The sequence below is a fragment of the Bubalus bubalis genome, chromosome 15 (assembly GCF_019923935.1).
Source record: "Bubalus bubalis isolate 160015118507 breed Murrah chromosome 15, NDDB_SH_1, whole genome shotgun sequence".
In the NCBI taxonomy this organism is placed as follows: domain Eukaryota; kingdom Metazoa; phylum Chordata; class Mammalia; order Artiodactyla; family Bovidae; genus Bubalus; species Bubalus bubalis.
The window spans coordinates 419970-437346 of NC_059171.1; the positions used below are offsets into that span (position 1 = coordinate 419970).

General features: G+C 39.5%; 1 protein-coding gene across 6 annotated transcripts in view; it reads right to left on the reverse strand.

Moving 5' to 3' along the window:
* LOC102389419 (MDM2 binding protein) overlaps window positions 1-17377 on the reverse strand; it is a 77272-nt gene that overhangs the window by 34482 nt on the left and 25413 nt on the right. For 5 of the 6 annotated variants that reach the window (XM_044928486.2, XM_006074690.4, XM_044928488.2 and 2 more), the window contains 3 exons: window positions 9066-9239; window positions 7801-7908; window positions 467-622 (listed from right to left, as the gene is read on the reverse strand). In XM_044928486.2, coding sequence (XP_044784421.2) covers window positions 467-622; window positions 7801-7908; window positions 9066-9239 — 438 coding nt within the window. The remainder of the gene's footprint in view (window positions 1-466; window positions 623-7800; window positions 7909-9065; window positions 9240-17377) is intronic. The other variant, XM_025264938.3, reaches the window with a different exon arrangement.

Consider the following 17377-nt stretch of genomic DNA (forward strand, 5'->3'; position numbering starts at 1 on the left):
GCCAAGTTAGTATAGAAATGATTTCCTGCTCCTTCAGGAAGTTTGGTGACTTCCTACTATAATAAATGGCAAGTGTGGAGCATCTTATTATATGTAGTTTTAACTACATTAAGTTTAGTAAGTTCTACTTTTCTCACCTTATGAAAATATAGCTTAATAGAAACCCATCCATTCCAGCAGCTTAGTAACAGTTTTAAGTGGAATTACCTTGAAGTGCTTCTCCTTCGCTCAAAAACAATTATACTGAACATGCTTAACAAAAAAAGTCATCAGGAAATTTCTAATGTCTAAATGATGAAAAATACAACATATTGATATTTACACACATACTTGTACACACAAATATATTACTGCTACAATTTGATAGATTTTGATTTGATCAATACATTTTATAAGTTTTAATAATAACTCTCATAAATGCTACACACAAAAAAAGGACTACTATTTAAAGTAACAAAAAACTTACCATGTAACATATTGGACGTTTTGTCTGTCTTTATTAGACTTGTTTTAGGAAGAACAGCATCAAAATGATCTAAAAAGCGTTCCCTTGTGCACGTTAGCAGACTTTTGAGTTCATCCACAGAAATTACCTCACGCTGCTTTGCCAACTTTCTCCTTTCTATAAGACAACAAATCAATATGATTAACAATATACCTGCTATTTAAAACCCTTTGAGCTACTATATTTTAGGGGAAATACTTTCAAAAGTAAAACAAATGAATTTCTCAAGCAAATCAGCATTCCTGTGTAGGCCTATTTTCCTTTCAGTCTCATCTGAAGGTAATAGAAGGATTTCCAGTTATGTGAAACAGAGTAATTTGTTAACACTAAAAGGTGAGCAACAGTCAAAACAAGTTTACAGAAGTTTTCAGAAACACACTGCAGAGGATGAAGACGGCCTTATGTTGGTGCTCACGTGAAAATAAAACCTGTAGCACTTTCGGTTAAGCGTGGTGGTTTGGTCATGTCCGTCTATTCCCTATCCTACTCAAAACTCAGAATCACAACCGAGGAATAAAAAAAGGACAACAAAAGAATAAACACCAAGTGATGGCAGTTTTCAACGAATTTTGGAGGATAAGATGATGGTGGAGTGGTAACTGAGTCAGCAGAGCAGAGAAAGGGTCAACGGAAACAGGAAGGTCCTGAGCTAAAACAAGACGGATAATGGATGCGCCTAGCCTCCAGCCCTCAAGCCAGATGACTCTGCTCTCATTTTGGGGTAGAAACAGAGGAGGAGGAGCCTCAGATCACAGCCTATCAGGAACAGGAGATGGTGCAGGACAAGGAAGCCTGCCATGCTGCAGTTCATGGGAGTGCAGAGCCAGGCACAACTTAGCGACCGAACAACAACAAAAAAGGAGGTGTTGATGCTGGAGGGTTAGACTACAAGATTAAGTAGAGTTTAATACTGAAAGGTCAGACTTCAACCCGGTGGCCAGAAAGACAGCAGCTACAGATGCCCCACTGCAAAGATGAAAGGATTCTCCCTTTGAAAAACTGAATGCCCCAGGAGAAAAGAGCTAGATACTGACACTACGGTAGAATTCAGGAGAGGACCTCACAAACAAAATGTTGAATAGTTACTCCACCACTCTTGAAGCTTGCCAAATATTACATTAGAGTGACACATAAAATTTCCCAGTTAAAACAGGACAGGGGGAATAAAATCACCAGACATTTAATGAAAGGGGTAGAGGGGACAGGGAACACTGCATTTCATGGTCTCATGTTCAGACACGTAAGGAGTTCGATTTAGCAATGCTTCCAGCTTCCTGCTCCCTCCCATCACCCACTGAGCTGGTCTGGAAAAGAAACGAGGCATGTTCTGATCAGAACTCCCCTCTCCAACTTCCACCTGAGCAAGCAAATCCTCAGGATGCTCACCCTCTGTATGGTGGTGAGAGCCCCAGTGCAGCAGGTCTGATCTGTGATTGCCCAGCTCTGGCTGTCATTCAGGGAGTAAATTCAATTCTGGGTATATGCAGCAGAAAACCCATTATAGCTCTAAAAAGTCATATCCTTCAACCTAGGAATTTATCTCCATCAGTGTGTTTCTTAAGTTTATTTCTCAGTTGGTTCCAAATTTGGGAAACAAGTATTATTTACTAGGCCCCTCCAAACTAAAAACCAAGTCTGGGATGAAACAGAAAGACTAAAGCAAACAAAAATAAAAAGGAGCCCAGCAGAAGCAAAAGCATTCCAGGTAACAAAGAAAGTTTGATGGGATTAATACTCTCACAAGGGCTTCTCTGGAGCTCAGACAGCCTGCAATGCAGGAGACCCAAATTCAATCCCTGGGTCGGGAAGATCCTCTGGAGAAGGAAATGGCCACACATTCCAGTATTCTTGCCTGAAAACTTCTATGGATGCAGAAGCCTGGTAGGCTATAGTCCATGGGGTCACAAGAATCAGACATGACTTCACGACTAAATCACCAAACCACCAATTAATATTCTCACAGAAATAAGAAAAGATACTATACTCATGAAACAAGTACAGGATGATCTGATAAAGGAACAGTCAATGAACATGAAAATATTTTTTAAAATTAAGCATGGAGAGATCAAAATTAAAAAATACTGCAAGACATCCCCCAGAAACTAGAACAAAAATAATATGGAAACAGGAAAAAAGAGCAGCCATTCTATCCAAAAAAAGGTTGCTATATAACCAATAAGAGTTCTAGAAAGAAGAAAGAAAATGGGCGAAAGAAAATTATATTAAAGAAAAAATTATAAGAAAATTATAAGAAAATTATATTAAAGAAAATTATAAGAAAAATTTTATTATAAGAAAAATTATAATTATAAGAAAAATTATATTGTAAGAAAATTATATTAAAGAAAATTATAAGAAAAATTTTCAGACTTAGGAAATGTGAATCTTGTACTGATGTGGCTCATCAAGTACACGGCTTAATACACTGGACAGCGGAAAGTGGGGGGTACACACATTAAGATTCAGAATAAAGCTTCCAGAGACAAAGCTTCTGGAGGTAAAAGTTCTAGAAGGGGGCAAAAGCAAACTAAAAATAGACCACTTCAAAGGATAAGACTAGTATGAGATTTGTCAACAGGAACACAGCAACAGGAAACTACGGGACAGGGACTTCCCTGGTGGTCCAGTGGTTAAGACTGTGCTTCCAGGCCAGGGAGTGTGGGTTCAATCCCCGGTTGGGGATCCCACATATCCTATCAAGTGGTCAAAAAAATAGATGAGGGACAATGTCTTCAAAATTCTGAGGGCAAACAATTTTCAACCTGGAAGTCTAGACAAATTATCAATCTAGTAAAGATATTTTCAGACATGCAAGAGCTTGAAAACTGTATGCCCCAAGAACAAACTTTTACTCAGGAAGCTAATGCAAGATATGCTCCAACCAAACAAGGGAGTAATCCAAAAAAGAAAAAGAAAAGGAGGTCAAGGGGTCTAGAAAATAGGAGATTCCAAACGAAAAGAGGAAAGAGAAGTCTCTAAGATGTCAGTAGGTCTAAGACACATTTTGTTCAAAATACACTAAAATATGAAACACTCCAGAAAAAAAACTATGAGAAATAAAAAGGAACTGTTGTGTTTGAATATACAATAAATTTAATGACAGGTGTGTGGCAGAAATGTTGGAGGCTTTGGAGAAACATAAAAGTACTTTTGCCTCTACAGAAGAAAGGGCAAATTAAAAATAAGGTGATTATCAACCACAAGGAAAACAAAGATTATACAAGAAAGGAAAATTGACCATCATATACTACATGACTCAGTAGTAAATTTATAGATAGGTAGATAGGTAAGTGGGCTTCCCTGGTGGCTTAGATGGTTAAGAATCCACCTGTGAAGCAGGAGACCCCGGTTTGATCCTGGGTTGGGAAGATCCCCTGGAGAAGGGCAGGGCAACCCACTCTAGTATTCTTGCCTGGAGAATCCCACGGACAGAGAGAGGAGCCTGGCGGGCTATAGTCCATGGGGTCAGAAGAGTCAGACACGACTTAGTGACCAAACCACCACCATCACTGACCTATGCTTATTAAAACTGTCAATTATATTACAATGCTGGGCAATGTGGAAAGCAGGACATGGCTTCCTATTGACTTTAATGACCAAACAATAGAGAGAGAAAACAGATGAGATTTAATAGGGTTTATAAGCAGGATAATTTACCTTAGGTGAAAAATAACCCCTACACAGATGAGTCTGTAACACAAGTGACAGGTAAAGATCTGGGAGAAAAACATTGGACTAAAGTCTTAAGATGAATTCACAAAAGAATGCTATTCCTAAAAGAAGCTAGTGATAACTCAGGACTTAGTAAAGGAAAATAGAGTGTAAAACATCTAAAAATATCAGCAGAATGAACATCAATCAGGTTTGCACCGGGCTCTATAAATTTAAAAATGACGTGGGGAACTCAGAATTGTGACCGCAGTCCTGGAGTGATACAACAATGCTGCTATTTTGGAATCTGTTCTGCATCACATTGAGCAGTTTTTATTTAAAAATCATTCAGTGTTCTTAAACCTTTTGTCTTTTTTATTTTCTTAATATTTTATTTGGCTAAACTGGGTCTAAGTCGTGGCACGTGGGATCCAGCTCCCTGACCAGGGCTCACAGCTGGCCCTGCACTGGGAGCCCACCTCAGCCACAGGACACCAGGGAAGCCCCAAGCCTTTTCTTTACAAATCAGAGAAGCAGGATATTTAATACTTCTAATTATAAAAGTTTATAAATTACAAAAGATCAGTTAGACATAAATTATAAAATTTATGTATCATTTCAAACGTCTACATCTAAATATCTATGTATAGTTAAAAATTAAGATAATTTTTAAGAATAAAATTTTCATGCAAACTTTCCCAGTTGCTCATTCTAACTCAGTAGTCAGAGAAATATTGGGGGAGATAGTAAGTTTACCCCATGTCTGATTAATAATTTTGAAAAGAATTTTGAACAACTTGTTTTCCAGCAGAAACTACAATCTGTACTGATACTGAAACATTAATTTTTACCCAAAGAAAGCTTTCCTATTCATTTTCATCAGGTATAAATTAACTACATCAATTTAAATACTTTTATATTTATATTCACTTCTCTGAAGATCACTGAAAGAGACACTAAGATTCTCTTACACTGGAAATGTCATTTGTTGTCATCCTCCTCTACCTTCAGAGATGCATGAAATCTGAACCTTTGTCCCCAGATTTTCAATTCAGTACTCACTCTCTGGGTAAAGGAGAGAGTGGCTCAGCAAATAATTCCACCATAACAGATTAAGTGGGTCACTCATCTTAATCAGGATTTAACGCTTCAGATTGCACTTGGCCAGCGCATGGATATCCCCAGAGCTGACGTCTCGAGCAGCTACTAGCTCTGAGGCTTCCTCCAACCTCCAGCCCCCTATCGGTCCTTGCCCAGTGCTGAGGCCATCCTTGCAGCTCCTGCCTGGGGTATAACTCAGCTGCTGGTGCTTCCACATTTTCGGCATTTATTTAGCACTTCCTCTTTCCCCCTCCCCGAAGCAGAGCTTCTAGTCACACCTATAGGCAACAACTTGATTATATTCCCTTCCCAACCTAGCAGGAGGGATGGCCTTAACCAGAGGAGAGACGGACCAGCTTCAGGGAGCTACATGCTCTTCCGCTCTCAGTTTTTCTGGTTGGAAGTGTCAGGAAGGGAGGTGAAGATGAGAGAGGGAAGACGCTAAAGGAACTTAGTTTTAAGGAGCCACCAGAGGCTTATGGCAAAGATTCAAAGCCTACAGACAGGTTTAGCAGGGCTAGAACAAAGTCAGAAGTAAATAATACCAAGCAAGTAAATGTTTGAAATATAGGGGTTTTATCCACAAAAATACTAGTATTCACTAGTATTTCAGCTTTTTCTTCCTTTTAAATTGAAGTATAGTTGATTTACACGGTGTGTTACTTTTAGGTGTGTAGCAAAATGATTCCGAGACATACATATATTCTTTTTCTGATTCTTTTCTGTTATTACAAGGTACTGAATATAGTTCCCTGTGCTATATACATCAGAACTTTGTTGTTTATCTATATATATAGTAGTCTGTATTTGCTAATTCCAAATTCCTCATTTATCCACCCTTCTCCCTGCTCTGCGTTCTCCTGTTCTCTTTTGGTAACCATAAGTTTGTTTTCTATGTCTGTGAGTCTACTTCTGTTTTATAAATAAGTTTATTTCTATCAGCCTTTTAGATTTCATATGTAAGTGATATATGATATTCATCTTCTGTCTGACTTCACTTAGTATGAGGATCTCTAGGTTTATCCATGTTGCTGCAAACGGTATTCTTTCTTTCTTATTGTTGAGTAATATTCCACATCCTCTTTATCCATTCATCTATTGATGGACATTTAGGTTGCTTCCATGTCTTGGCTGTTATAAACACTGTTGCTATGAACACTGGGGTATACATATCCTTTTGAACGACAGTTTCCATCTTTTACAGATATATGCTCAGGAGTCAGAGATGCTGGATCACGTGTAACGCTATTTTTAGGTTTTTTCCTTATTTTTTTTTCCCTTGGGTTAATACATACTACCTTTTATTGAAACTAATTTGCCTTTCCCAATTATATCCTATTATTTTCATAGTCAAAAAAAAGTGGTTTGACGAGTTCAAGACTACACAATTACTCTGGCTTTGTACAAATAAAAAAGTAGTAATTCTTATACAAATTATTAAGACCAGGTATTCTAAAATTATTTTCCATTGAATAAAATGAACTACCGAATCCAAAATATTTTTAAATGCTTTTAAAGAGTGGTATTTTTCATTTTATAGTGTGTGTATGTAATAATCATTTTTTCTATATGCAACTAGTGAAGCCTCACAAGCTGAATCAAGGTTTTAGAAATTCTATATTAATTAGCTTAAGTCCCTATCAGGTATTAATGAATGATTATTTATGAAAACAATGTTAAGATTGATAATCAAGTTAACATTTAGAAACAGAGGAAAAAAATTTTAAATAACAACCCTTAAAAAAGTGTCAATTTCTTGAATAAAGAAAAACCCATGATCCAACTTCACTCAATATGTGCAATGTGCTTAGTTATGGTTAAAGCCTAAGAAGCAATGCTCAAGTTAACATATTAATTTCTCTAGATTTATATTTTATTCTGTTTGCAATCTCTACCTTCCTTTCCTCTGGCTAAATGATATAAAGAGAAATTTTGTAAAGATGACTACATTAACCAGGAAGTATTCTTTCTGGTATACAATTAAAAATAATGAGAAACTAAATTTTCCTGGACAATTATAATAAATGGTAACCGCAATATACAAGTAAATAGGAATATTCTGAATCTGGTAGGAAAAAAATTACAGACCATTTCTACCCTACATTACCTCTATTAAGAATGTAGTTAGTGCCACTGAACTGCACAGTTTAACAGGATTAAAATATAGTATGTTTTATATTATGTGACTTTGACTACAATAAAAAAAATTTAATTAAAAAAAAAAAGGAGACCAACCACCTAAGACCTTGCACACACAGTAATTTTGTCAGCAACGCCACCCTCGAACTGTTGCCATAAAACTCCTCACCAGACTCCCCTGGGTTGGGACACAGTTTTCAAGGGCAGGAGTCCACTGTGGCTCCTTTGCCTGGCAAAGCAATGAAACTATTCTTTTCTGCTTCACATCCCGCAAAAAAAACGACAGTTCTACAAGTGAGTATCATATCTAAAAGAAAGTATGTAAGAAAAAAGTGTTAAAATAAATTAGGTCTGAACAAGTCAACATTCTTACAACAGAATGAAAGGCACACATGACGACTTACTCAGACATTCCTTCACAGCCAAAGCCTGAACACCGGCTAGCTGTTTCTCTCTCTGTATAAGCTGCTCCCTGGAGAAACTTGGGAGTGACAAGAGGTCAAGAGGAAAGCCTAAGAAACAGAAAAAATCAGTACTAAAGATGGCTTATAACAACAATTTAGTTCTCAAGAAATGTATTAAAACGTAATTAAAAGTCAATTATTTATCTTTCTTCATCTCGCATATTTCAAAGTAAACAGTAATAAATGAACAGCAGAAAATAAACATTCTAAATTATTTTGCATTTTAAACTTTGACCTGCTTCTTAAATTCAGAGAATTTAGGTAGAAGAGTAGAATTCCCTCCACTACATCTTCTTCTGCTTCAGCTACTGAAACCACTACACCAAGCACTGAGGGACTACAGGAGCTGGTCTTCAAAGACGGCCTCCCCGCGAATCCGTTTCTGCTTCTCACCTGCTGTGCAGACCTTCCACAGTGAACCTAGGTGACCCCAGGAAACCAACAGGCATGGTCAAAGTGCCAATGAAAGACGCAGGTCACAGAAAGTCTCACAGCTTCTCAGAACACTCGCTCTAAGAGAAGGTGGCAACCGTACAAGAATCAGACTTCCTGCAGACGACGCTGTTGCGAGGAAGCCCAGGCTGGCTGGAGGATGGGCGTGTGAAGAGGAAAGCAGCTCAACCTGCTCCAGCCACCCCAGCCCAGGCACCAAACACGCAGTGGAAGGGCCGGCCTACACACCCAGCCCCGTTAAGTCTTCAGATGAACAGAAGCCCCAGCCGTGTGTGAGGGCAATCACGCGCGGGCCTTCAAAACAGAAACGTCCAGTCACAGCACTATGAGACATTGTAATAAACAGTCATTGTTAAGCTAAATTTGGGGCAGTCTGTCACACCGTGACGGATAACCCCAGCATGGAGCTTGGAGAGTAAAAAAAGATGAGCAATAAAGATGCTTGGGAGAAAGTAAATAACAATGAGAAGTAAATTCTAGAAAGATAAATTGTTTAAAGTGGAAAATACTAAAAATTTTCCTGTTTGGAACTGAAGGGGTGACCTGTTACATTTTAAGAAGTATGATACGTAAGGGATTAATTCTCTGCATTTTAAATTGTTCAAATGTGTTATAAAATATTTAAAGTAAAAGCAAATTTACTGAAAGTGAAATGCAGTTTGAAAACAGTAAGTCCACTAAAAACCATGTAAGTTAACTACTTACACAAACAAACGTAAAAATCTCGTTTTCCCTCTAAAGTTAACACTCACTCAATTTGGTTTCTTCTGTCGTTGCTTTCATCTTTCCGTGAATTAAACTGAGTGCAAACGAGCCATTGATCTGGTTGGCTGAGTGAATCAATGTGGCTTTACACTTTCCACTGCCATTACCTTGTAACAAGAGATAATAGCTAGAACTCTCTCCTTTCACTTCAACATCTGGAACTAAACAAAAACAATTATCTTGTTAAGCATGTGAAAATTCAGCAGACAACATAGCAGAATCATACATTTGACCCATAGGATATAATTACATTTCTATGTTATTTTAAAACAAGGTGTCACTCAATATATTTGGGACAGCAGTTGTTCATTTAACTGAAAGTCGCTCAGTCGTGTCTGACTCTTTGCAACCCCATGGACTATACAGTCCATGAAATTCTTCAGGTCAGAATACTGAAGTGGGTAGCCTTTCCCTTCTCCAGGGGATCTTCCCAACCCAGGATCAAACCCAGGTTTCCCACACTGTAGGCGGATTCTTTACAGCTGAGCCACAAGGGAAGCCCTATTTATCTTTTTTTAATTTAATTTATTCATTTAACTGAGGAAGCTGTTAAAGCAGAGACTCATATAACAAAAATGATACTCACAAAGCATATACGTCTTACTTTAAATTAAAACTATGTATACTCACTGATCGGAGAAGGCAACGGCACCCCACTCCAGTACTCTTGTCTGGAGAATCCCATGGACGGAGGAGCCTGGTGGGCTGCAGTCCATGGGGTCGCGAAGAGGCGGACACTTACTGAGCAGTCTTCACTTTCACTTCTCACTTTCATGCATTGGAGAAGGAAATGGCAACCCACTCCAGTGTTCTTGCCTGGAGAATCCCAGGGACGGGGGAGCCTGGTGGGCTGCCGTCTATGGGGTCGCACAGAGTCGAACACGACTGAGGCGACTTAGCAGCAGCAGGAGCAGCATACTCACTGATTAACTTTTGATGTGGCTCTTTAGAGTTCTAGTACATCTTTTCTATACCTTCACACCCATAATGTATCAACTACTATTTCCAGCTTTCATTTCTTTAAAAGTGGAGTTCGCTGAGCCCTGCACGCACACGCAGCTCCACTGGTGGGAAAGGAGTGCACATGTCTCAGAGAGAGCTTCTTGCTCCCGCACGGTGCATCCATAATGAACTTTACAGTGGGGTGGACAGCACTCATTAATCTGGCCGCCAGTAACGCGAAGGTCAGTTAAGACAGCTAAAAACAAACCAAGTAAGGGCTATAGTGAAGGTTAAGGAGAAACTGTGAAGCCTTTGAGATTAAAAATAGAAATAGAAGCCTTTTTGTAGAAGATGGTGAATTGGACATAAGCATTTATTTTCACTATCTCCTGAAATTCCATGAAATGAGAATAAATTTAAAAATAGCAGACAACTACAGGAACCAATATCTGAGAGAAGAGACAGGAGCAAATGAACTTTTCAAAGCATGAAAGAAGATGAACAATTGGAAACAGACTTCAGACTCCCAGTTGCTAACCTGAGAAAAACCATAAAGTTTGGAAGCAACAAAATTTATACTACAACTCCTGACACAGGACGCTGGGATGGCACTGGAAACAAAGTGACAGTGAAACAGTGAAACAGGCTGGAAGTCTGTCTTAAAGCTGTTTGGTGTCCAGATCCCTCCACATTCTGTGCAGGCAAACAACCGTCCTTCCCCCAACCCAGGGGACTAGCGGTTATTCTCTGGAGAAAGTAAAACAAAATGTCTCTGGCCTGGGAGATATAAGACAGAGGTTAGGGCTGAAACTGATTATTCATGTGTTAAGTGAATGCCGGTATACTCGATACTGAGGCCCTTCAGCCTTCTTCACTGACACAATTCCCAGAATTTTGGAAGCCAGAGAGCGGAGCCGAGCTCTCTTGGGAGGCACGGTCAGCACTGGTGCCGCGAGTTAGCCGCCCAGCTGTGCCTGGCGCTTCGCCACCTCATGGACGGCAGCCCGCCAGGCTCCCCCGTCCCTGGGCTTCTCCAGGCAAGAACACTGGCGTGGGGTGCCCTGCCCGCCTCCACGGGCTCTTCCAGACCCAGGGGTCAAACCTGCATCTCTCGTGTCTCCTGCGTTGGAAGGTGGGCTCTTTACCATTAGCACCACCATAAGTCTCTAAGTCACTTATTAATTGGGTTGTCTCCATACTATTGAGTTGTAAGAATTTTTTTTTAAACTATCTGTCCATTTTAAGATAATATGATTGAAACTATTTCCTCTTGCCACTGCTGCTGCTGAGTTGCTTCAGTCGTGTCCAACTCTGTGCAACCCCATAGACGGCAGCCCACCAGGCTCCCCCGTCCCTGGGATTCTCCAGGCAAGAACACTGGAGTGGGTTGCTGCCGGGAGCCGGCAAGAGACATTCCACTCGTGACAAAGGTCATGAGGAAGGGGGCTCGGCATACGCAAAGGCGGGATCGAGCCTCGGGAGTCCCCCCGGATATTCTCGAGCATCTACCCCCAAAAAACCAGAGTCTGCCTACGTTATTGCTTTGTGCTCTCACCTCTGACTTTACCGGGGGCTGTCCCCCACCACCATCTCGCTCTCTCTGTCAAAGAGTTAACTTACAGCTCCAATTAATAAAGTTCCTGGGCAATTAGGAGTGTTTAAATCCAAACCCCTCAGATGGCTCTCTAACTCGCCTGACAAGTTTACCTGGACTCCTACAGCTATGCAAACGATTGTTTACAGTCTCACGGGAAGCTTAAGATATTCAAATAGCTTAGAACCTCTCAGAGAGTTAGAAACTGTCAGAATAAAACTAGTAAAAGATTTCATTGATGAGCCAATGTTTGTTGCCAAGTTTTCACATCCCCTGAATTGTATCCTTGAATGTGTATTAATTAATATAGTTGGTATGTAGAAAAAATAAGTAGTGGCCTTGGTGTTAGTAACTTTAGACCCTTAAGGTAATAAATTCTTTCCTTTGTAAACCCATTACACATCCGCCCTATAGGAATGTAATTTTATCTTCGGAAGATGGCGCCAAACCTTAAAATAATTACTCTTAGAGAAAATAAGTCTTTGTTGATAAGTCTTTGTCAAGAGTCATAAAATGTTAATAGGCCTTCTGGCCAGAAGATGATGTAAATCACCTAAACCATTTGTATACCATAAATTTGCAGGAAAGAAACCCTGGTTTTTGATAAGGATCAAAGACTGCTGACTTTGCATCCCCTATTATCCTCTATGTGTAACTTAGGGTATATAAGCCCCTGGTGAAAAAAAGCTATGGGCCTTGCTCATCAACGCTTGGTCTCCCCATGTCATTCTTCTCCTCAATTTTCAGCTGAGTCTCCATCTGGAGCGTGGATATCCTCTGCGACCATTTATTTGCCTGGGCTTCTAAGACCCACTCGAGAAGGTGTCTAAGGTAGGGCACCTTCCGCTATTTGAGAGGGCGCCTGCGGCCTCCGTGGTTAGAGCTAACCTGGTGTCACGGGTTATACTGATTTTCCACGTAAACCAAGCTACTCAGCTTCTTTTCTCCACTGAATTTTCCTACTGAGCTATCCTCATTCTATTACTCTTTATATTTCTAATTAACATTTGAATAGGTCGCCTACACCGTCTCTCCTTCGAATACCCTGGATCAGCCCTGGATCAGCCGGAGCTGGACCTCGGCAGGTTGCCATTTCCTTCTCCAATGCATGAAAGTGAAAAGTGAAAGTGAAGTCACTCAGTCATGTCTGACTCTTAGCGACCCCATGGACTGCAGCCTACCAGGCTCCTCCGTCCATGGGATTCTCCAGGCGAGAGTACTGGAGTGGGGTGCCATTGCCTTCTCCATTTCCTCTTAGTAGATTTTAAAATTTTTCCTTAGCAGAGTTTTTCAAAAAGGGGACAGGTGAATTTATTCAAAAAATTTAAATTTTGGTGAATTTATAGGTTTCTTTTAATAGATCCTTCTTTTGGTATATGTTTTCTTACAGAGGTTTTATACTTTTAGTGCTTGCAATTAGGCATACGTAACTTTACATATATAATTGCATATATGCGTGTAATTTTTGAGTCTCTATATATGAACATTCACTTATCCTGGTATGTGTTAAAAAGACCACCCTTTTCTCACTGGCACCCCTGTCCCTTCTGCTGCACTGGCACGTGTGAGCTCTGTCTTGATACAGCTTTACAGTGAGTTGCAAATCAGGCAGCATAAATTCTCATAAGTTGCTCTTCCTTTTCAAAATTGTTTTAGCCATTCTAGACCTTTGTAATTTCCTATAAATCTAGTATCATTTTGACAAATTCTATGAAAAGGCCTCCTGTAATTTCATTAGAGATTAGATTGAATCTATTCCCTGTAACTCAGACGGTAAAGAATCCGCCTGTAATGCAGGAGTCCTGGGTTTGGTCCCTGGGTCGGGAAGATCCCCTGGAGAAGGGAAGTGCTACCCACTCCGTATTCTGGCCTGGAGAATTCCATGGACAGAGGAGTCTGGCGAGCTACAGTCCATGGGGTCGCACAGAGTCAGACACGACTGAGGGACTAACACTACTAGACCACTGCTACCATCCATGTGGAGAGAAAGACCACCGCGATAAGACTGCATTTCCTCAACTATGAACACGCTGCATCTCTCCATTCACTGTTCTCTTCTTTAAATGCCCTCAGTGATGTTTTGTAGTTTGCAATGTACAGGTCTTGGACTTTCTGTTAGATAGAGTCCCCTGTGTTTTATTCATTGATTTCTGGTCTAATTTCCTTCCTTCTCCTTAACTTGGATTTAGTATTCTAGCTTCCTGAGGTTAATGTCGACTTTAGATCTTCCTTCTGTTCTAAGATAAGCATTTAGAATCCTCTTAGAACTGCAACGAGGGCCTTTTCATATGTTTGTTTCTATTTTCATTCAGTTAAAATTATTTTTTTAATTTGACCTAGGGGCTATTTAGAAGTGTGCTTAAATTTTAGTTTCCAAATATTTAAAGTATTTCTCAGATTTCTTTCTGCTGTTGCTTTCTAATTTAATTCCATTGTAACTGGAGAAAACATTGTGTATTATTTTTATCCTTTTAAATTTACTGAGCCTTGTTTAATGGCCTAACAAATATATAGTCTACCCTGAAAGTCCCATCTGTGCTTGAAGAGAACAAGTATGCTGTTCCATGGTATGCTTAATAAAAGTTAATACAGTAAAGTTGGTTGACTGTTTTTACTACTGAATTTCTAGCATCTAGAATAATGCCCTGAACACGAGCACACAATAAATATAAGTTTTGCTGACTGAAAGAATACTTTGTCTTTGCCACTGAAATCTCTTTAAAAATCTTTATCCAAGTCCTTTACCTCTTCTCAAGGGCAAAAGTATTTATAAAATAAATTACGCTGAGTCACCTTAACCTTGTCAGTTTCAGCTCACTATTCTGAAACACTTTTACCCCACTGATTGGAGTATGAAGAAGGCACAAGCTTCCTCAATGCAAAGTACTTTATTAGTCCTAACTAATAATTTTTTTTTTTTGGCCGAGTATCTTCAAAATGTTTCCTTTCTTAAAAAATGTGGCAAAAATAGAACTCAGGATAGTGAAATGATCACAGATGACCAGCAGAAAGATTTAGGTGGAAATTCTGACTTCACCCTGTGACCTTAGGCAAGTTTCCTGATTTCTCTGTACCTTAGCTTTTTCATTCTTTATATAAAATTAGGCAATGATCAACATCCAATTTTTTGACAATTTCATAAAACATCTCTGTGAACATATGGTACCAGGTTGATACAACTGGCTTTTTAATGCAAGTTTAAACATAGAGCCCTTTCTTCAGAAATGTAGTAGGGTTTAGTTCCTTCCATTTGTTTCCATAGTTCTTTTACATTTTTCCCAGTACCATAATACTCGAATATTTCAGCAAAAATCACTTTAAAAATCATTCTTTTGCCATTCAATTTAAGCATATTTCAAATTGGGCACTGTCCTATTTGAGGTCAAATTGTATGAATTGCTGATATTTAACAATTTTTGACATACCACAGTTCAAACTAATACATATATGTATTATATACATCCCTTGATTTCTTACATTAAACCTGAAGAACTGATAAAACCTGGAGCACAAATTTTGGTTCACACTGCAGTTCATTCAAAGTCTTTCTTCACTTTTCCAGACAGCAGTTACTACTAATTGGAAATACAATCTATATTTCACTTAATATTTAACAATTATTTTTGAGTACCTATTAAGTGTCAGGACTTCCCTGGTAGCTCACAGGGTAAAAAAATCTGTCTGCAGTGCAAGAGACCTGGGTTTCAATCCCTGGGTCGGTAAGCTCCCCTGGAGAAGAGAACAGCTGGCCCCTCCAGTATCCTTGCCTGGAGAATCCCATGGACAGAGGAGCCCGGTGGCCACAGTGCATGGGGTCCATCAAGGGTCAGGCACTGTTCCAGGCACTGAGAATAAAGCAACAAATAAAAGTAAAGAGTTCACCTTGTCTCTTCTCCATACCAGTGAAAGAAATGAACACACATTAGGTATACTAGATGGTGGGAAGCACTAAGGAGGAAAATAGAGCTGGGACGATGAGAGGACGTCAGGAGTGCAGTCCAGCTGCAGCTTTAGACAGGAGAGCGAAAATTAGGTCCTGAGCAAGAAAATGACTGTGGAGTAACGGTTTCCCCAAACTGAGAGACCTAGCCACTCTGGGTAAGAACTGAACCTGTGACCCCATCACCGTGTGAGCTCCCCAAGGGCGAGGTCTTTGTTCAATTTACTGCCGGTCCAGCATGTAAAACACACCTAGCACATTTTAGCTGCTCAGAAAAGTCTGCTGAAAAACTTAAGTATTTCATACATGTGCAAATACAAAAAAATGCTTGCATTCATACACCTGAACAGGTATTTGTACTACAAATTGTAGCAATAATAACCTTTGCACATGTTTTATTTATGTAACAGCTACTCGGGATTATTTCTAGTTGGTTACTACTAAATACAATGTTTTGTATATAGTATTTGTATAACTAAGTATTTTGTATAAGTATGTGTATAATTAGCACTTTGTATTTGTATAGGTAAGACTTATAGCTCTTTCTCCATATCTATTTTCTAAGTTATAGTGTAAATTCTAGAAGAGGAGAAGCCATGTCTGCCTTGCTAACCATCAATCCCCAGATTGTAGTACCATCCCTAATTCATAGTACCTACAAAGCACAAACAGAAAGGTATGATTGAATGAATAATTAACAAGATCGTAAAAGTACAAAGTCAGGGAAGAATTTCAGCAAAGAGTACAAAGTGTAGCTTGGAGGAAAGGGAACATGGAAGGCACCATCAGAGAACAGCTGGGCAGGATTCAACAGGCTGTGGGGAAACAGAGTTTTGATTTAGAAGACTGATCTGACAGTTGATATCTTATCTGGCAGTGAGACAGGCTACTGGAAGGGGCACCACAAAAGGGCTATGATGTTCCCCATGGAAGAGGCATCAAGCGTACACTAGCTAAACTTCAGCTACTCTTTACAATGGAAGTTTTGTCTGTGGGATAATTTCCCCTCCAGGAAGGGTTATGAGTAAAATAGAACTTAATAATCAACTGTTCAATTTGATTGTTTCTACTTCTAACATGAAAAAAAAAAAATACTGTGAAGTGTCAGCTTAATCAGCCCTCAATGATACAGCCTAATCAGTAATCAACAATCTGGCTTCAAAGATGGTCATGTGATAGATTTCTAATTATTTTTCAGAAGTTACCAATATGAATCCCCAAATTTAAAGAGGGGAAAAGAAAAATCAAATCAAGCCAACTGATAAGGTATTTTCTTAGAGCTGCAATAAAAACTATGAAAAAAAAAAAAACAACTAAGAGTAAATTCTAAATCAAAAAATTATCTTAGAAAAAATTACAAGAGGAAAAATAAATAAAGGGCTGTCAAGAATACACTTAAGTTTAGTTAAGAGACGTTAGTGTTCAATCCATGTTAATAGCCTTCAGTTCAGTTCAGTCGTTCAGTCGAGTCCGACTCTTTGCGACCCCATGGACTGCAACACGCCAGGCCTCCCTGTCCATCACCAACTCCCGGACTTCACCCAAATTCATGTGCTTCAAGTCACTGATGCCATCCAGCCATCTCATCCTCTGTCATCCCCTTCTCCTCCTGCCCCCAATCCCTCCCAGCATCAGGGTCTTTTCCAATGAGTCAACTCTTCTCATCAGGCGGCCAAAGTATTGGAGTTTCAGCCTCAGCATCAGTCCTTCCAATGAACACCCAGGACTGGTCTCCTTTAGGATGGACTGGTTGGATCTCCTTGCAGTCCAAGGGACTTGCAAGAGTCTTCTCCAGCACAACAGTTCAAAAGCATCAATTCTTT